The sequence below is a fragment of the Mus musculus genome, chromosome 5, assembly GCF_000001635.26.
Source record: "Mus musculus strain C57BL/6J chromosome 5, GRCm38.p6 C57BL/6J".
Lineage (NCBI taxonomy): Eukaryota > Metazoa > Chordata > Mammalia > Rodentia > Muridae > Mus > Mus musculus.
Window position 1 is genome coordinate 150,253,235 of NC_000071.6, and position 20,911 is coordinate 150,274,145.

The 20,911-nt window shown below is 45.6% G+C and overlaps 1 protein-coding gene across 10 annotated transcripts in view; it reads left to right on the top strand.

The window, feature by feature from the left end:
* The window catches only part of Fry (FRY microtubule binding protein), a 379,136-nt gene that overhangs the window by 134,617 nt on the left and 223,608 nt on the right, over window positions 1-20,911 (top strand). The window contains exon 1 of one of the 10 annotated variants that reach the window (XM_006504930.4): window positions 6,351-7,104. The exons of 8 other annotated variants lie outside the window; for them this stretch is intronic. In XM_006504930.4, the coding sequence (XP_006504993.1) occupies window positions 7,035-7,104 (70 nt within the window). In that variant the 5' untranslated portion in view covers window positions 6,351-7,034. Of the gene's footprint in view, window positions 1-6,350; window positions 7,105-20,911 lie in introns of those variants that run through there. One more of the 10 variants, NM_172887.2, reaches the window with a different exon arrangement.

Below are 20,911 nucleotides of genomic sequence, written 5' to 3' on the forward strand. Positions count from 1 at the left end.
GAAGATTCCATAACCATCCTAAAAAGCACCACCAACCTGAACTACATGTTCAAATACCTGAGCTGGAAAGAATGGCTGCGTTTGCCAAGGATCCAGGTTCGGTTTCCAGCACTGGCATGGTGGCTCACAACAATCTGTAGCCATACTTCCAGAGGATCCAGTGACCTCTCCGGGACTCCTTAGACCCTGGATATACATAGTGAACATGCACCCGTATATGCAGGTAAAATAAATACCTATACATAACGAGATAAAATCTTAAATAAATAACAAGCTGCAGATACACAGGTGTAGATTGGTCCATGAAAGTTACCTTGGTAGCCAGCAGGGGGGCGTGGCAGGGTAGGGGAACATGTCAGGGGCCCCTCCCTCTGCAGCAGGCAGCACCCCTTCCTCTTGCTTTTCTTTCTCTGACTCTGGGCTTACAGGGACATTTTGTACCGGACACTTGTCATTTACCTAAATGCTCAATGGCTGGCAGGTCTGTGCGATCCACGTTGTTGACAGACAAGAAAATAGGCGAGGAAATGCGTAAGGACTTTGCTGTGTGTACACAGCACAGACTCAGCTCTGGCATATGGCGCCTCACTCCCTCTTTCTAACTCATAGATTATTGGTATCTTTTCTTAAACTCACAGTTCAGTATCTGAGCAGAGTCTATGGAGAGGCCTGCTTCTCCTTTCTAAGAGTAGAAGCCTGAGGTAGCTGGTACCACAACTCCAGTGTGTGTTCTAATGCTAGTCCCAGGCCAGTCCAAGGTGCTAGGAGCCGCATCTTTGATTCAGCTTGGTTTCTGTGACATGATGTGGCCTGAGGCTGTTAAGTGCACAGTAACTGTCCCCTGTCACCTTGGGTGGCAATGGCATCTGGAGGGCTGGTCCCTGTGCTGAGCAGGGGATGGGGTGGTTCACGCTCCCTTGTTTTCTGCTGGCATTTCTAAGGGTCCCTTGTTGCTTTCTGCTTAGGAAGACTTCCCTGTGTGCGGGACCCATATCTAGTTCATCTGTCCCGGTGCCTGGTTCCTTCGAAAACGCCTTTGCCGAGGAGCTGGGTAAAAAGGGATTTAAAGCTGCTATCTTTTAAATGAAAGCTGTTTTAGGAAACATGATTTTTCCTTGTTTGTGTCTGAATCCATTCAACAACTAACTCTGCCTTAATGAAATTCTGTTGCATTCAAAAAAGTTAAATGTATTTCAATCCACTGGGGGGAGAAAATTATTCGCTGTGGAGCGGAATGAGGTCAGTGTTTTCCACACTCACAAATCGGGTTCTGAGCACTTCTGTGTCTGAGGGGCGGAGGTTCCCAGCTGTTCTGTGTCTGAGGGGCGGGGGTTCCCAGCGGTTCTGTGGCTGAGGGGTGGGGGTTCCCAGCGGTTCTGTGTCTGAGGGGCGGAGGTTCCCAGCTGTTCTGTGCCTGAGGGGTGGGGGTTCTCAGCGGTTCTGTGCCTGAGGGGTGGGGATTCTGAGCGGCTCTGTGCCTGAGGGGTGGGGGTTCCTCTGTGCCTGAGGGGTGGGGGTTCCCAGCGGTTCTGTGTCTGAGGGGTGGGGGTTCCTCTGTGCCTGAGGGGTGGGGGTTCCCAGCGGTTCTGTGTCTGAGGGGTGGAGACTTAAGGAACAGGTTCCTGGTTCTGGTGGATGATTTCGCAGGGGTCCTCCCAGTCAGAGAAAATTGTATTGTTTATTGTAACACTTGACTCTTAGGGTTTCTCTTGGTGAGATTTCTATTTCATCCCACTCTGTGAAGAAGAGTGATGACCTGGGCATATGTCTCAGTTGGGGAACCTCGTGCCTGGTACTTCTGAGGCCCTGAGTTTGATTCCCCAGCTCTGCAAAATGAAACCTGAAATCGTCGTCACTAATGTTTTAACTCAGTCTAGGAGGTGCTTAATTTTCCTCAGAACAAAGCCAGTGTTTGTTTATTTTGTTTTGTTTATTTATTTATTTATATGAGTACACTGTAGCTGTCTTCAGACACACCAGAAGAGGGCGTCAGATCGCATTACAGATGGTTGTGAGCCACCATGTGGTTGCTGGGAATTGAACTCAGGACCTCTGGAAGAGTAGTCAGTGCTCTTAACCACTGAACCATCTCTCCAGCCCCCGTTTTTGTTGTTGTTGTTGTTGTTGTTGTTTTTTAATGCATTTATTTGTTGGTCTGTGGACATGTACACACTATATAGCACATTTGGTGGTTAGGCGTCAACCTATACAAGTTGGTTCTTTCCTCTGGCCCTGTGGGTTCTGGGGTTGCATCCCAAGTTACAGGGGTTAGTGGCAAGCCACGATACTGGCCCCTCCAAACAGCTCTTAGATCATGTGTCATCATGGAACTATAGCATGCTCGCGGTGGCTTCAGGTTTGCTGATGTAGCCTTTGTGGTTTTATCTTTCTGGATTCTTCTGCCTAATGTTTGTTATGTGAGTGTACACTCAGTGATGGTGACAGCTCGTGGTCCTCACCTACACCCGTCCACAGGGAAAGGGGGCATACTCCACTCCAGCCCTGTCATCTCAAGCTTGGAAACCACTGAGTAACAGCTTCGGAGGTAGGCAAGCATCCAGACGGCCTAGCTTTGGTGTCCTAGTTTACTTCTGAAGACCACCATTTTAGCCTCAAGAAATTGTTCAAAAAAATGCTAGGAAAACATAAATAAATTATGAATTAAAATGTAAACGCGCTGCGCTTTTGTCACATTTATTTGTCTGTCTGTCTGTCTGTCTGTCTGTGTGTGTGTCCATGTGCAAATGTATGCTATGGCACATATATGAAAGTCAGAAGACAGCTTGTGGGACTTGGTTCTCTCTTCCACCACGTGGGTCCCAGGGATCAAACTCACTGGGCTTGGTGGCAGTCACCTTTTCCAACAGAGCCATCTTGGTGGCCCCCAATTGTGCTTCTGATACTGAGCAGATAACCCTCAGTAGGCATGAACAGGAGGGGGGAGATGAGAGAAGCAGACAGTTGTGACGGGGGATTGGGGAGGGTGGCATCAATTCTGAGACTCAGTCTGAGCACCCTTTACCAGCCTCATCCTGCACTGTCACCTCATAAGTGGGGATTCTGGGGTCATGTTGATCACCCCCTTCTTGGAAAATTTGTTCTTTCCGTGCCATCCAGCACACCCACCTGTCCAGACCTGTGTCTTGGTTATAAAATACATGTGCTGCCCCTGGACTGAGTCCTCAGCTGGCTCCATCCCACAGCAGGGTAGGAAGAGCCCTTCCACCCTTCACATGGAGAACAGCACCTGGCTGGAATTTTCTCAACAGCCATCCGACCTCCACTGTGGGTCAGGGGTCCCTGGAGAGACACGACCTGTACAGTGGATCAGATTACTGTGAGGAATAATGGCATCTCTCTCTAGGCTCCTCAGGGTACTGCAAAGCTCCGGGGAACAATTCTTCAACCAGGAAAAAGCCAGGGAAGTGGGTGGTGAATAGGCTGTCCGCTATCAGGGATTCTGGGTGTCTCTTCCCTGAACATTCTCTGAGGAAGTCGACCCTCAATCTGGTTTACAATTAAAAGTGATGGTGATGATGATGATGGTGGTGGTGGTGGTAGAGATGATGGTGACGATTTATCAACAATGAGTGACTAAATGAGCTAGACATACATTTTATTAGCTAGGTGACTTTCACCTTATATTTCTTTAAACCTCAATTTTTCTCATCTACTCTTAGTCCCTCCCCAGCTTGCAGGTTTGAAGTGAGGATTAAATATGATTTTAAAATGTGTATTTTAGCAAGGAATTTATATTCTATAAACATAGATGCTCTCGTCAGTTGCTAGCCCCTGTCTCAGGCTACTTTCTGTCTCTATCTCTCTTTCTCTCTCTTCTCCTCTCTCTCCCTCCTCTGTCTTTGTCTATCTCCATCTTTCTCTCTCTCCTCTGTTTCTCCTGTGCCTCTGTCTCTGCCTTTCTTTCTGTCTCTCTTTCTCCATCTTTCTCTCCTCTGTCTCTGCCTCTGTCTCTCTCTCCTCTGACTCTTTTTTATGTCTGTCTGTCTCTCTGTCTCTCTGTTTCTGTCACACACACACACACACACACACACACACCCTACTCTTTGAAACCATTCATTTCTGGCTGCTCTCCATCATTCCCCCTCTTATCTTTCGTTCAGCCCCCAGTGCCTGTTCGCTGTCTCCAGAGACGGCTCAGGACTTTTAGGGACGTGAGAACTGAGATAGCTATAGGTTGTCTTAAATGACAGTGGAAGTCAGGGAGCAAGCCAGGGACAGATTCTGATTTTATTGTTCTACTTCAAAGTAGTTTAGGTGCCTTCAGGTTTGTTTTTGTATTTTTTTTTAAATGAGCCCCTCCCCAAGAAAACTGGACAAAAGAAGCTGGTCTTGTCCCAGCTTGCAGCAGGTTTCGTTCCCTTTGATGGGCCAGACTTTGAGCAGAGCAGAAGGCCTCTTCTGTTTATTTAGGATGTATGTCCACTTACTAAAATAAAAGTGTGGAGCCTGATACAGAACAGCCAATTCACTCTTCACAGGAAAAACTAAATGCCATTTTTTTTTCTCCTAACTAGCTTTAAGTCTTTATCATCGTTTCCTTTGAAATGCATGGAGTGACCAGGAAGTAGGCTCAGAGCACCACCGAAAAATTTTAAAACCTGTGTTGGGAGTTTTCTAAAGGATTTATTCATTTCTACTTTATGTATACGAGTGTTTTGCCCGCATGTGTATCTGTGCATGCAGTACCTGTGGAGGCCAGAAGAAGGCGCTGCAACCCCCGGAACCAGAATTACTGATGTTTGGGGATGCTGGGTACTGTATATGGGTCCTCCTCAAGAACAGCTGAGCCCTTTCTCAAGTCCCAAATTAAGATGTAAAAAGTTTATGTATTTAAGGCTGGGTGTGGTGGTGCACACCTGTAACCTCAGCACTTAGGTGGTAGAGTCAGGCGGTCTACATAGTCATTTCCAGGACAGCCAGGGAGACAAAGAGAGACCCTGTCTCAAAAACAAACGAACCATAAATATTTATAGTGGCGATATAGAGTAGCTTGTTTGCTTATCACAACCTGCTCTCCCCCACTACTTACTATTACTATTGGTTCACTAAGTAATGGAATATGAGAGTGCTGTGTGCAAGGAAATGTTGCCTTGATTATGCCCACTGTATAAATGGGTGCATTGAGTATGCCTACTGTATAAATGAGGGTCCAAGGTTTAGCAAAGTTAATAATTTCCCTTAGGCTTCAATGCAAGTGAAGCTAGCTGGTGCCAGGTGAGACTGGGGCCCTGGGAGAGCCAATGTAGCATTTTTCTCAGTACCCCTGTGGCTTGTTCTTTCAGTGCTGTGTAAGATGGGGGAGTGCCAACCCAGTTATTAATGGATATTTTTGAAGGAAAGCCTTCCAATCATCTTTTACATAGATCTCGTACATTCTCGGTACAGCTGATTAAAAAAAAAATGAACTCATCACTGAAGTATGCATGTGAATTAGGGAGACCTCAGTCTGATGAAGGATTTCAGGAAGCTGAAGCATTGAGTATAGGAGTGTATCCTGTACTGTATCCATATCCACATTCACAGGTAAACCAGGACATTTCTAGAAGTGGCATTTAATTGGTTTTTAAAGTTCTTTGCTAGAAAAAAAAAAAGTATACTGTCCTTTCGTTTCTCGAATGAATTAGGAGAGGAACTAGGAAGTCTTGTTTGTGTGTTGGCTGGAGGACGGAATTTGTACGTTTGTGTGCCCGGGCGGGGGGGAGGGGGGCGGCGGCGTTAAATAATTACTACATTATAATTCATTCTATTGGAAACTTCCAGTCATAGATATGCTGAGGAAAAGAGGGCCCAGTGGCTTTCGAAATGGCTGGTCAAACCTCACCTGACAGAGGTTCCATCGTTGTCAAAATACAATTCTCTTATTTAATCCCTCCACTAAGCCTATTAGTTGTGAGAAACAAAGCCGACTGAAATCAGGACACATGATACCAAGAATTAAGGAGAAGGCAGGCGCCTAATGCCTTTGCATCCTAGCTCCTTCGTGCTTATGAAATAAGGTGTGTTGGTCTGTGTGAGTCTTAGAAATGACAACATGAAGAAACCGGTCCATGGTGGAATCCGGGCGTTCGCTAGGCAAGCCGACTAAGCATGTGTTCCTTCCCTTCAGGCTTTGAGGCTAGGGTGCCCCTCAAAAAGCCTGTATTGCACAAAATGCGGATCCCCGTCTGCACATCCCAGAGAAGGAAGGAAAGGCCAGGCAGGCAGGCGTCTGGCTTCTCGGTTGCAGCGATGACAGAATCCCCCCCCCCCCCCCCATACACACACACACACACACACATACACACACACACACACACACACACACTCACACACCCCTCCCCAAACGCCGCTGCTTCCAAATGCAAGGGTGCAGCTGGCTTACCGCAGAGTGCCGCAGTTGAGTGTTTTCAGGGACAGACACAAGGGGAAATCGCAGCCCGAGCACACCCCGGGCTGCCGCCTGCCAACCTTTCTGCACCGAGGAGCCTCAGGCAGCTGGCAAATTCCTAGTCCCTCCCCTAGCGAGCTGGGAGGTGGAAGCTGGGTGGGAGCTCAGGTTGAGAAAGGAAGGGGCTGGGGGCGGGGCTTCAGTCCATCCCTCAGCGGGGGGCTGCAGGGTGGGCAGCCAGGAGGCCCAGACATCTGTCCACCCGGGTGCAGCAGCAGCTCACAGTGCGGGTGGGGACTCTGCCACCATACCTGGCTGTGGCTGAGCATGTGGGCGGCCGCAGGCAGTAGGCAGGCATTGCTGCTTATGTCAGCTCTGAAATGAAAGCGGCTGAGGCCTCTGCCTCTGAAGGCTTGCAAGGGAGATCAGCACCCAGCAAATAAGAAGCCAGCCCTGGCCCCGGAGGAGGAGGAAGAGGAGAAGAGGTTGAGCATCCCTCTCCCGGTGTCCTTTAAATGAGGAGCGTGGCCGTTTGCTTCTGACCCTCGCTTACATCACTAACCTGTGACAGGCACATCTCCACGCCCGGTACCTGCTCCTCCAACTGCAGCTTCTAGTCCTAGGGGCTTCTTTGTATGAGGCAGACATGGCCAGCCAGCAGGATTCCGGCTTCTTTGAAATCAGTATCAAATATTTACTGAAATCCTGGAGTAACGGTGAGTGATAGAAAATATATATATATATAATTTTTTTTTTGGTTTTGTTTTCTGGATGCTGCTAAGGTTGGAGCAATCATATCTCAACTGGACACATATGTTTGTGAGCTGAGGAAGTTTCTCTCTCTCTCTCTCTCTCTCTCCATCTGCTGTGAAAATCAAAAACGTCAGTGTCTGAACTATCCCTGCTCAACTTTGAAGGCTGCAATAAAATTAATAGATTTTTTTTTCCTTAGAATTTCCAGAGATGCGGCCCTTCTGACTCTGGGGAGGGCAGGTTCGGCATGCCAGGCTGCATTGCCTGCCTGGTGTTTGTTTGCTGTGTTCAGGCTTCATCTAAATATTTTGTGAAGTGCAGCTTAGCCGAAGGGGTGTGGCAGGGTAGAGAGTACTTTGTAATTGTCTTATTAACAATTATTGTATTATTGACAATTATTGTAATTGTCTGAAGAGGGAAAACGACTTGGAAGTCCAAAACCTAAGACTCATCTTTGTTAGGCACAAACTGGTCTGCAGATCCATTTGGTCTATCCCTGGTACCTGTGCATGGTGTTCAGAAGGCTGTTTATCTGTTCCAGCTTCTAGAGGTCTTAGTTGCTCTAGTACAAGCGTGCTTCTGAAATGTAAACAAGTATGGGTCTGACCCAGATGGTTCCTTAGGCTATAAAAATATCATGGTTCTGAAGTTGCATTTCGGACCTATATAAAAATTGTTAGCAATTCACTATTTCAAAAAGGCAACCTCTAAGCCATCCTGGGTCTGGGTTAGAAATCAGAATGAGGCCTTTCAGATGTTCAGGGATACCTTGCATTTTTCTGCACACTTTAAAAACAGAGTCTTATTGATGCATCTGCTTTTGTGCTGATTTTGTGCCAAATGACTGACAGATCTTTTAGACGCTCTCGACTGTTTTGCATTAAAATTTTGTTTCTAAAAATTATTTTCTATATTTTATTGGGTATATACTAATTAACCTACCTGGAACCCTGAGGGGTACCGAACGTATCCTCCACGAATGACCTGTAGCTAAAAATCCTTTTTATGTAAACAAACCTAGGCAAGAGAACTTGGGCTAGATTGTTTTGAGAAAGCTGAAGCGCCTGTCCAAAGATATTTGGGGGTTGCATCTGTGGATGATCTCCACAGAAGCCATTTTCCCCAGCTCAGGGAGCCCCACTGTGCACTAGGGGGCTTGTCTGGAGTGTTTCTGTACAAGCGGGAGGCCATTTGGGAGTAGTGCTGCTGCTTTGTTGAAGCCATAAATCTTTTAACTTGGGTTCATTTTCCGGATACTCCATACTCACAGACTCACATACGAATCTTCCTTTGTCTGGTGACCCTCTGATTAATGAAAATAATTTGACAGACTGGACACTCCAGAGAGCAGTTTATCTCAATGGAAAAACAAACAACCAAACAACAAAATCCCCCGCTTACAAGTGTGACATCAGGATGTGGATTTTAAGCTTGTTTGACGAGTCCACAGCCTGCTTCTTTCTATCCGGTTTTGCCGTGCCTCACTCAGGATGGGAAATTATGCTTTATGTTGTACAATACCTAGAGGGATTTCTCTAAAATCTTCTCTTCTTGTCTGTCTTCCAAGGACAGGTAACCGCTTCACCTTCTTTAAACTCCTTACTTTCTCCCAGCATCCCCACACCAAGAAATGACTCAAAATTATTGTCCATCTCAACTTTGAGAGTATCTGTGACATAATTTCAAATCCTCCCAGTTCATTCAGGAAAGATTTACTGAGTACCCTGCTACATGCCAGGCTGTGGGGTATGTGGAAGAGACAATTACGACAGAGCCCCGAGCAGGTGTCCTAATTCCTTTATTTCGAGAGACTGAAGGTGGTAATTATCCAAGTGTTCTTGAGGGTGGGGCAGGTCTGGATGGTTTATACCCCTTTCTTAAAAGAGGAAAGGGAGTCTCGCACTAGCTGCCTATCCCCTTTGGAGCTTGTTGTAACTCTTACCTGCGCCCAGCCTGGTTGGCACAGTTCTCATCTCTGAAGTTTTACACCTTTCCAGTAGCGAACAGAGAGAGGAATTTGCCTGTACAAAACACAGAGTGGAAAACAGGAGCCTCGGGGCTTCGCCTATGAGTCTAACCTTGGCTGAAAGGATGTACCGCGGGGCAAGCAGCTCACTGCGTGCTTGCGCATGCCCAGCTTGCCAGGTTGGAAAGCCGAGGGTGCCCGCCCACATACCTGAATGGAGAACCAGCCCCCTAATTATGTGGTGGTGCTTATTTACACAAGTGCGGCAATTAAAAAGCAATGAAACAAACTCTGCAGCTACAGCTGACTACTTCTGCTGGGCAGTAGTAAAGGGAAAGATGACGTCATAAACTTTCATGGGTTAATGTTTCCATTTGATAGAGAAAGGGCACGTTGTGGGGCAAAATGTCACTATATATATACATCTTTGTCTCATCAGAAGAATTAACAAGCTAATTAAGCAAACTGGTCTCTGCCTGGTGAGATGAATTGGTTTCTACTTGGTGGCTTCAGACACTTTTTTTTCCCCCCTGTGGCACCACACACACCACACCCATCCTGTCAGGCTGCCCTTCGTTCGGTTTGAATGAAGCAAGGACTTGCAGTAGCCTGCTGTCTGGAAATGTCACTTCCTCTTATACAGACTCACCGTGTAGCTTTTTCCCTAACTTTCTTGGACAACTGTCCCGGTGTTCCTTCCACTGTATCCAGACCTTCCTGGGCTGACCATTTGCTGTCCTTGGTGTCTGTGGCCACAGCCACGGTCTTCTCAGCCCTACTGAGAATATTCTTTGGTCTTCTTAATATCATCTCCTAATCTTTCTCAGGGCAATATCTTCCGTGCCCCCCCCCCTCCACCCTACCCCCTGCACTCCCGTCTTCTCTCTTCTTTCCCTCTCTGTCTTCGGCAGTTCAGGGACTTGTTCCCACATCCCTGACTGTTCCCATCTCCACCCCATAATCTGGCAGTCCCTCACTACGAGTCACAGAGCCAGAGGGGCTTGCCGCCAGTCTTCTGGGGCCTGTGCTTGGGTGGCCGTCGATTAACCAATGACTCTATTTCCTCGTCCGTGAAAAGCAAGCAGAAGTAACGGGTGCCTCGTAGGCATGGGGTGTTCAGGCACAGCACTTGGGACAACATCTAACACACTGCGAGAATGTCTGATAAATGCTAAAATAATACAGATGTGTTCTGGCACTCCTTTGCCTTCTGAACCTAAACTTAAAATGTGGCCTAGATTGCCTTCTTCCCTGCGCCTTGGCATCCTCAGTGGATTATTTTATGAATGGTCAACACTTACTTCACCCCTGGGCAAGAAAAGTCTAAGGAGAGATGGCAATTCGGATTTACTTTCAAACTTAACCCCCCCTCTTAACCCTCCCTTTTTATCTCAACCACTATCAACCCCTCCCCCCTTCCTTAAATGTGGAGCTCTGTGGAGTTGGCTTGGGAGTGTCTCTGTGGCAGGAAGTTGCTTTGGCCTTTAGCATCACTCCAGATGAAGTTTGGAATGGCTAGCTTCAAGCTCCCTCACAGGGGAGGAGAGTTTACACAGACAGAGAGTGAGTGTGTGGGGTTCAACTTAGTCGTCTGAAAAGCCTAAATGGCTTCCTTGTGCTGCTAACCACCGTATGACGCCCAGGGAACACTGGCCCAATGAGCTGCATAGCGCATATTCAGAATCACCTGGCTCCTTCCAGGGCGATGTGCACCCTTCCCCTGGAACCTAGCCAGCCTTTGCTGCCCACTGAGGACATCTTTATGTTCACTCAATCTTTCAGGGCCTTAGAACTCCCCACACGATGAACAGCTCTGGAAGAACTAAATAACCTCTTTGCGTAGAGATTGGTGTGTGCCCCACCATGGCTAAGGGTGTTCTAAGGAAACTTGTGTGCGTCAGCAGAACCGGAGTCAGGATTCCCAGGTGTAGTGAGTTAATTCTGTGGATAAGGACGATATCCACTGAGCTTGGTGGCTCACGATTGTAATCCCAGCACTTCAGAGGTAGAGGCAGATAGATAGGGAGTTCAAGGTTACCCCCATCTGTGTAAGACCCTTTCACTGACAGAGGCAGGGGCAGGGGACAGGGGAGAGAGAAAATCTATTCAGCACAGAAATGCTGGCTTGATGACATTAGTTGCTGAGCCAAAGAAATCATGGGTAGTACAATGAACTGTACTTAGTGTTGGTGTGTAAATATACGGCAGGTGAGCCTCAAAGGCTCCAAGAGAAAGACCTTTTATAGAATCAGAGTAAAGATGTGGAAAATTAATATTAATAGAGTTGCCTGAACCTATCAATAGGTACAGTTCAAGTACAGACACATTTTGGGGGTGTCTGTGGTGTGTGTGTGTGTATGTGTGTGTGTGTTAGAACTCAGGGACTCATACAAGTGGAACATATGTTCTACCACTAAGCTACATACCAACATTTGATCCTTTCGGTGGAGGATCAAGGACTGTTGGCTTTATTGGGCAGGGGAGAGGCTGCACGTCACTGTAGCTCATCACTATTTGGCAGTGGCATACCCTCGGAAGTGACCACAGGGTCACTTCTGCTGAAGCGGTTAATAAGCCTAATGAGAACAGTACCCTATGCCAGCATCCCTGTTCTCCAGCACCAAGGGATCCATTGCTGGCTTTGTTGTTGAGACGGAGTGGAGGTGGTAGTTGTCAGGTCCAAAAGAAACTTGGGACAAATGGCTACTTGTCATGCTTGCTAGTGTACCCAAGTGCATGCTGGCCTCCAGGCTCTCTCAGATACACATGTACCTGCTACAGAGTCCATGCTGGCATCCTGGCTCTTCCCAGCTCTTCTTACCATGCCCCACCCTAATTCTTTCCAGCCCATAGGCTAATCTCCCCCCAGCTTCTCACTTCCTTATAGCTGTGTGATCTCTTGCCCCCTTCCCCCACACTCCCACACCCCCCAACTTGCTCCTCTTTATTGGTTTCCTTTGCCTGTGCTTTCTCCATACTGCTGGCCACAATCAATCTCCTACTTTCTCTCCTTGCTCTGGGCACTTACAGAGGCCTTGCTCTCCCTCGAGTTTACCATAAAATCCTTCCCCTCAATGATACTTTGTAGCAGTCATGCTCTCACTGGTGCGGAGGCCCTTTAGTTTGTACCAAGTTATTGTTATTTGTTTTGAATGTAAGGCACACATCATTAAAATCTAGGCAGGCCATGCCTGAGCAGCCCTAGAGTAACAGACACAACCGTTTTGTGTTGAATGCCATGCTCAGTGACTTATATATAGGGCAGTCACATAATTATTCATCCAAACTGGGACACTTTTGAGAGTGAAAGTTAATGGTGACGCAGGGATGCTGTCCTCTGAGACTACCTTGGACAAAAGAGGCCAAATGATTGTTTCTTTGTTCCTCCCCACAACCCTGTGGGATATATAGTATCCACACTTGTAAACTTGGAAAAAACATAGAAAGTGATTTGTTGGTTGAAACCAGGAGGTCAGTAGATGCCGTTCACCCATTCCCCAAGGCTGATCACAGTGTTTTGCTTGTTTAAAAAAATTGTATGAGTGCTTTGCCTACATAAATGTCTGTGCATTACTTCTATGCCTGGTTCCTGTGGAGGGCAGAAGCTGGCGAATGCCCTGGGGCTCAGGAAGATTGTGGACTGCCCTGTGCGTGCTGGGAATCCAAGCCTGGAGCTCTGGAAGAGCAGCCTTGTGGTCTCTCCAGCCCCTGCATTGTTTTCATATCTGCCAAAAGGACCAAAGGATCAAGGGCAATGCTGGGAACTTGGTGTTTTATAGCTATTTAAATTTTTATTGCTTAATACTTTCTGCCAGTTCTTAGCCTCTGGCACACCCTGCTCTCCTCTCTGTGTGCTTAAGTATATACAATCTCTCTCTCTCTCTCTCTCTCTCTCTCTCTCTCTCTCTCTCTCTCTCTCTCCCTCCCTCCCTCCCTCCCTCCCTCCCTCTCTCCCTCCGTCATGCATGCACACACACTTGCACACACACTTGCACACACACACACATTTTTTCTTTTCTTGCTGCAGAGGACCTTCTCTTTAGGATGAGCCTCTTTGAGGGGCCTAAGCTAGGAATCTACAAATATTCCCCATGCGTTTTTCATATTCTCATCTTCACACCAAACACATGCACACAGGTAACTAACAAGATTACTTCTTTTGTGTTGATTTGTTCCTACTCTGAAAGGTGTATGCAAGTATATTACTTGGCCGGCTCCAGGGCTGGCAGTGTTGCTCAGCAGTACCATGCTTGTCTGGCATTCCTGAGACCCTAGATTTGAGCTCCAGCATGGATACTGATGTTTGTAGATAGATAGTTAGATGATAGTTAGATAGATACATACATACATACATACATACAAACATACATACATACATACATACATACATGCATACATCTCCAGTTAAAGTAAATTGAATTAAATGGATTAAGTGTAAATGTATGTATGCTTTTAACTTCTTTTAGAATGGTTGTTGGCCCACATTACTGATGTTTTCCTGCTAGGTTGTATTTCTGTTTAGAACTAGTAGCAAGCTCCTAATTGTCCTTAGTATTTAGAGGAGGGGATGTTCCCACTACTGGCCCTGGCACTGGGCCCACATAATGCACAGTTATACATTTGGGAAAAATACTCATACAAATAAAATATGTAAATCTTAAAAAAAAGAAAAGAAAAGGAATTGGAATGCCTTTCTGACAGGCAAACAGAAATAGACAATAAAGAGATGTGACCTGAATAATTTCCCACGTTGGGATCAATCCAGAATATTTGAGAAAGTTGCCAGGGTTTAGATACTTCGGATGATAAGAAATACCCTTGAAGAGCCTTCTGTTTCAAGACATTTGAACGCCCGAGACTCATTTACTTTGGGGCACAGTTTAAATGGCAGAGAGGTTACATATGTCCTGAGCATCATATTAGTGGTGTCTACATTTTTCAGCCTTCTGTAATATTCAGTGTTAGCTGGAGCTGCTGAGGAGTGAGGGGCTTTGGTGGGGGGCATTCTGTCCTATCCTCTGTCCAGGTTAACCCTCAGTGGCCTGCCCATCAGCTATGGGCACCTTACCCTTGTTAATATCTCTTAGGAGATATTGATATGGTATCATGAAGATCCATTTTGTAACATTCCAGGCAAGATTTGTATGAATAAATAATAGCCTTAGTTAAATACTTACCTCTGACTAAGACTTTAAAAATGCAGTGTAGAGTTGGAGAGATGGCTCTGTGTTTAAGGGAATTAACTGGCCACACTTTCAGCGGACCTAGGTTCCATTCCCAGCACCTCTTGGTGACTTAACATCTGTAACTGCTGTTACAGGGGATCTGACATCCTCTTCTGGCCTCTATGGGCTCCAGGCACGCAAGTGGTGCATAGACATATATGCAGGCAAAACACTCCTACACAGGAAATAAAAAAATAATTAAAAAATTTTAAACTGCAATGTAAGTTGGTATTTGTCACTTAAGTAGATCAGAGGTAAGTCTGACTTTTAATAAATGTGATAATTTTTCTCTGAATTTATTAGCTTTCTTTCCTGAAGTCTAAAACTTCCTGGGAATGTGGCTGATGTTGTTGGAGCAAGACAGTCCCTAGTTTAACTTCAGTTTTCTCTTCATAGATCCCATTCAGCAGTTTAAATGTATTTATTCTTTTAAAACATATTATTTGTGCTGGAGAGATGAGATGGTTCAGCGATCAAGAACACTAGCTGTTCTTGCAGGGGTCCTGAGTTCAATTCCCAGCAACCATGTGGTAGCTCACGACCATCTGTAATAGGATCCAATAAATTCCTCTGGTGTGTCTGAGGAGAATGACACTGAACTCACATACATAAAATAAACAAATCTTAGAAAGAAAGAAAGAAAGAAAGAAAGAAAGAAAGAAAGGAAGGAAGGAAGAAAGAAAAACATTTACTTTATCCTGGAGTGGTGGCCTATATAAATAAGATAGTGTTTCTCTCTCTTTCTCCCTCCCCTTCCTTTCTCTCTTAGAATTGCTTATTTTTATTCTGTATATATGGGTGTTGGCGTGTGTGTGTGTGTGTGTGTGTGTGTGTGTGTCTATGCCATATGCATGCAGTACTGGAGGAGGCCAGAAGAGGGCACCAGATCACCTGAAACTGGAGTCACAGATGCTTGTGAGCTGCCATGAGGATACTGAGAATTGCACCAGTGTCTGCTGGGAGACTAGCCCATGGCCTTAACCACTGAGCTACCTCTCGAGCCCCATTACTTGGGCTGAAAGGTTGCATCTCTCAGGAAGACCGGAAGAACAATGGGAGTCTCCTTTTCTATAGGAACATCATTTCCTACTTTTCCATACTTGACTGTTCCATAAAGCTTCCCATTGGACCATGAGCTCTTCTTGGGTATTGTAGTGGTTTGAATATGCTTGACCCAGGGAGTGGCTCTATTAGGGGGCATGGCCTTGTTAGAGGGAGTGTGTCACTGTGGGGGTGGGCTTTCAGTCCTTCCTCCTAGTGACAGTCTCTCCTGTTTGTCTTCAGAACAAGATGTAGAACTCTCAGCTCCTCCAGCGCCACGCCTGGCTGGACACTGCCATGCTTCCCGCCATGATAGTATTAGACTGAATCTGTGTTTAAGCCACCCCCAATTAAATGTTGTCCTTTTTAAGAGTTGCCTTGGTCATGGTGTCTCTTCACAGCAATGGAAACACTAAGACGGGTACTACCGCACTGATGTGTCTTGCTGTCTCATAGTGTGAGACATTCATGGCAAACACTATTCAATTCCTCTTTATTAATCATCTACTGTGTACAGACATGCATTATTTCTGGAACATCACGGATGCGGTACACGTGGATTTAGGTATATTCATACAGAAGTCCCTTTGGCTTTTAGAACCCCAGGGAGAGGCGCCCTATGACCCAAAGACAGTGTGGCATGCAGGCCTTGGGGAACATTATTTTGGAGAATGTGTTTGATAGCCTGTTGGTCCTAGCTTTGTATATTTTTACATTCTTCTCTTCAGAGGACATTTGGAAGGAAGCCTGGTGTTTACGGGGCTGGCTTTGTAAGAACATTTTGAAATACTTCTCCTAGCAGGATAGCTAAAGGAGAAGAAATGTACACGTTGGTTTTTTCTTTTAATTTTTAAATTTTTTTGCCTTAGACCATGAAGGAACGCTTGCTTAGATTTTCCTAGGTATAGTAGCCTTCAGATAGGCACTCTTTACACTACAGCAATGGGAAGAGACATGTCGGCTTCCTTTTTTATTGTGCATTTGTGGTTCCTACCCCCTTCTTTTCATTTTTCTTCCTTTGTTTCATTTCATCAGGGTGTTGCTATATAGACCTCACCGACTGGCTTACAACTTACTACATAGACAGTGTTGACCTTGAACTAGTGGCAATTCTCCTGCCTCTGCTTTCTGATTCCTGAAAACATCAAGTTCCACATCCATGTTTCTTATTCTGTGTGGGTGGTGGCATCCTGAGTCCAGTTGGTTCCAAGCTTCTGTGTCCCATCCCTCGTCCCCATCCCCAAAGCTGGTCTTGTCCTCTCAGGTCCCACAGTTCTTTCTCCCAGATCTGGGATCATGGGGTACACACAGCATGCTGCCATGCTTCAGAAAATGTTTGCCCACAGGACAAATTCAAAGGCAGTTAGTTACCTTTTCGTTTTGAGTGGCTCTGCGTCTCTTCGGTGTGTCTTGGGACTTAAAGAGCAGTGTGCACATGTGCACTCATCACCGGGAGACAAAGTAAATTACATATTTCTGTAAGTTAACGTTCATATCCCACCACTCACCTATAATCTTACAATCACGCCCTCTCTCTCTTTCTCGGAGCGCACTAGCACAAGCATTTACAATGTTAGTCACCCATAACTCCAGATGCTAAGCAGGGGAAGTTTATATTCTACCAGCACAACTCTGTAATGAGTCTGATTTGGCTTAATTCCTTTCTACTGTGCTGTCATTTGCTGAGCCGAGGATGGAAGTTTAAGCCAAACCCATACCATTTTGGCGAATGCTTTTCGAGAGGCCGTGAGAGTTTGTTGACGTGTCAATTTAAGGGAGCTGAGATCTTTTTCAGGAAGGCGTCCAGAGCTTCACGAGTGCTTTTTATCAACTTTAATTTGATAAACAACTCGGAAGGCTTCTGTCGTTCTTAATCAATGACAGAGTGTGAAGTAGTTTAGCACAGCTTTGAAAGCCCAGGATTTCTCAGCCACCTCCACAAGAGCCAGTGAGAGTATGGAAATACATGATTAAATCCACATCTGAGAGAGACTTCTTGCCGAAGCATCAGACGCACTAGCCTGACCTCTTAGAGTTTAGTTTCAGACAGGTAAATATGTATTTTGGCAGCCGGTGGAAGGATAGGGTATTAGATTAACTAGCATGTCACTTTAGTAAAATTCCATTTGAACATTGTATTTATGTAGGTGGGGCTTGGTCATCAATAAAATGGTTTGCTGGTTAAGAGATTAATCAATCAAATGATTCTATTTCTGGATAAGTTCTAGTCTTTGAACTCTGTCTGTCTGTCTGTCTTTCTCTCGTGTGTGTGTATGGTTTGTATTTATGATGTGTAGTGTGTGTGTGTGTGTGTGTGTGTGTGTGTGTGAGAGAGAGAGAGAGAGAGAGAGAGAGAGAAATCCCACATGGCTGTTTCTTCTTACTTCCTTATGAAGACAGAGCAAACCTGGCCCTTTTGTCTCCTGCTTTTGAATATGAAGTGGTTTTAATATTCTCACTGAAAAATGGCACTGTGTGCACCTTGCATTTATCAGCTATTCCTGCAACTCTGTGAATGCTAAGCTGCAAGAGGGTTAGTGGTATGGGTGTTGAACTTTACTGATCAAAAGGAGATGGAATCTCAGACCTGCACAGCTTCCTGGCGAGGCCTGCTCTTCTGTAACTGGAATAAGAGAAAAACCCACCCTGCATAGGCCATCAGATTATTTTGTTTATATACATATGTGTGTGTATATGCACGTATTAATATTCCATGTATATATGTACATATGAAATAATATGTGTCAATATAAATACATGCTATGTATATGTCTATAAACAGTGAAGTGACTATTGCCTAACAGTAAATCTGAATGGGTTGTCTCCTCCTTGAGGTGGCAGCAGCCTTGGTTTCTTGGTCTGAAGATGTTTTTCTTCCTTATGACTTGAAATATGGTGAGTAAGAAAATTGCTGGAATTCTAGAGACTTTGAGATATAAACCATGCGGCCCAGCATTTGCTCAGCATTCAGTTTCATAAACCATGGTCAGTATCCAGAAGGCGAGAGGGATGAGTGTATGAGTGTTAAAAGGGTGAAGCACCGTATGCTTTACACCAACAGCAAGTATTCAAAACAATGGAAATGGGGAAAGGGTGTTCTGAGTAAATAGAACCTATGATCCCTGGATTGGAGGCAGCTATGAACCTCTAATAGGAGGCCAACTACGCATGTGTGTGTGTGTGTGTGTGTGTGTGTGTGTGTGTGTGTGTTGTAACAAGTTTACTTCTCAGATTGTATTTTCTGAAGATCAGATTTTTAAAAATAAATCTCCTCTGAGAATGAAGCCTAGAAACTGAATGTCAATATGGTCTTACCCAGAGTACCTTTCTATTTCAGAACCTCTAAAATTAACCTGCTATTTTTTTAATGAGCTTCCTGCATCTTTAACAGCCGCACACTGAGGATATGGGTTTACTGGCCTCATGGTGGGCTCGGTGGCCCCCAGGGCCTTTCTCGCTGTGAACATGCATACGAATGTGCACTCACGACACACATTGGGTCCTTATTTAGTCTTTCTGATTACGGTATACTCATTGCACAGCATTTTCATTTAGGTAGATTATGTACATGGGCATTACCTCCCCCAACCCACCCCCATGCTGGTTAGTGTTTGTCACCCTCACACAATACGAGACCATATTCGAGAAGAAAGACCCCTAGTCAAATAATTGCCTCCGTCGGATTGGCTGGTGGCCATTTTCTTGGTTGCTGATTGATATGCGAGGCCCAGCCCACTGTGGGCGGTGCTAACTTGGCAGTAGGTAGTCTTGGGCTATGTAAGAAAGCAGGTTGAGCAGGTGGTAGAGGAAAGCCCAGTAGGTAGTACTGGTTCCTCCCTGGTCTCTGCTGCAGTTCCTGCCTCCAGGTTCCTGCCCTGGCTTCCCTCGGTGATGGAGTGTAACCTGGAAGCATGAGACGAAATAAACCTTTTCCTCCCCAGGTTGTTTTTGGTCAGTATTACGAGTATGTATATGCATATGCATATGTATATAATGAGAGTCACCCTCATTGCCCTTCCCTGTCCTCTTCCCCTGATCCCCTCCTGTTTCAAAGTAGTCCTTTTTCTACTTTTTGTCATATCATGTCATGCCACATCAGACATATCTGTGATATACATTAACATATGTTAATTCCAGACGGCAGAGATGAGAGGGAGTATGATAACCTGTGTTTCTGTGTCTGGCTTCTTTTTTTTTTTCTTTGAAAAGATGATTACACTTGCAAGGAAATCATGACAAGATGGTGCTGTGGGTCAAACAACAGAGTCATCTTGCCAGACAACCCGAGTTTGATCCCAAGTACCTACAAAAAGAAAAAATAATATTTCGACAGATTGTCCTGGACCTCCATCGGTGGGCCATGTGTGTGTACCTGTGAATGTGAGTGTGCAAAGTCGTTAAAGTGAGAAGCTAGATGTGACGTTCTGATTAACAAATGATCTCAGGCGAAGAGGGAACAGTTCAGGAAGTGTGTGTCCTCTAACAATGGAGGACACAATCAACTATTCTCAGGCGTCCCTCAGACACAGAACAGCAGCCCTCAAACTGGCCCACTGAGCTCACTAATGTCATATTGTCCTGCCAGACAAGGCTTTTGCTATAGGGAGTGACTAAGAGACTGTCATTCCTTGGGCTGGGAGAATAAAAATGTCCCATGGGTCCAAGCGAGACCAGTGAACTACTGACCTTGTTCCTCGATGTCCCTGCCCACATGAGTCTGTGATTGGAATGTGTTTTACATCAAGAGATGACCACCCAGCTAATCCAATCAGCTTCATGATTTCCTGGGGTTTCTGCTGTGGATCCACACAAGGGAGAGAAGATAGGAATGTTCTTTATGGACAATCTTCAATCGATGCCAAAAGATCAACCCCATGTCTGGATCTGCTGTGAGGGCCAAGCTGGACGCAGAGCCTCCATCTTCCCCAAGTAAGCAGAGGTCTCAGCCAGGACTGTCATTCTGTTTGTGATATTCACTCTTACTCTTTCTTGCCAATAACAGAGGTGAATCAGGGTCTTCCCCGAGCCCTGCTGCAGAGGGAAGTCATGTGGTGAGAATAGGAAAGGCCAGGTACACAAGCTGGGTTTTGCATTGCGTTCCAACACATTGGGGGCCACTCAGAGGCCTGGCTTGTCTTCCTGTCAGCGATGGACAATCTTGAGCTCTCAATCTCCACACCAACATTCTGCTTCTGAGTCTTTTATCTTCCTCTAGACGGGCAAGTTATACGTGCCACCTTCCTTCTGACATTCTTCTCATGTTTATGATATTTGGCGACTGGACTGTTCTTTTCAATCAAACCCAAGGCCTTGCCCATGCCAGGCAAACCTTCTACTCCCCAGCTATAGCTGTTAATTTTTATTGTAATATAAACCTTGGAAAGAACTTACTAGGCTTGTTAGATTAACTTTTTTTGGCTAAACAAGAATTCTGTTGCATGATTTGGAACACTTAGAAATATTTGCTTTGCCCTGGCCACATGTGACTCTAAGAAAGTTCTCCTTCTGATGAAAATTAATAATATAAAGGGCTAGAGA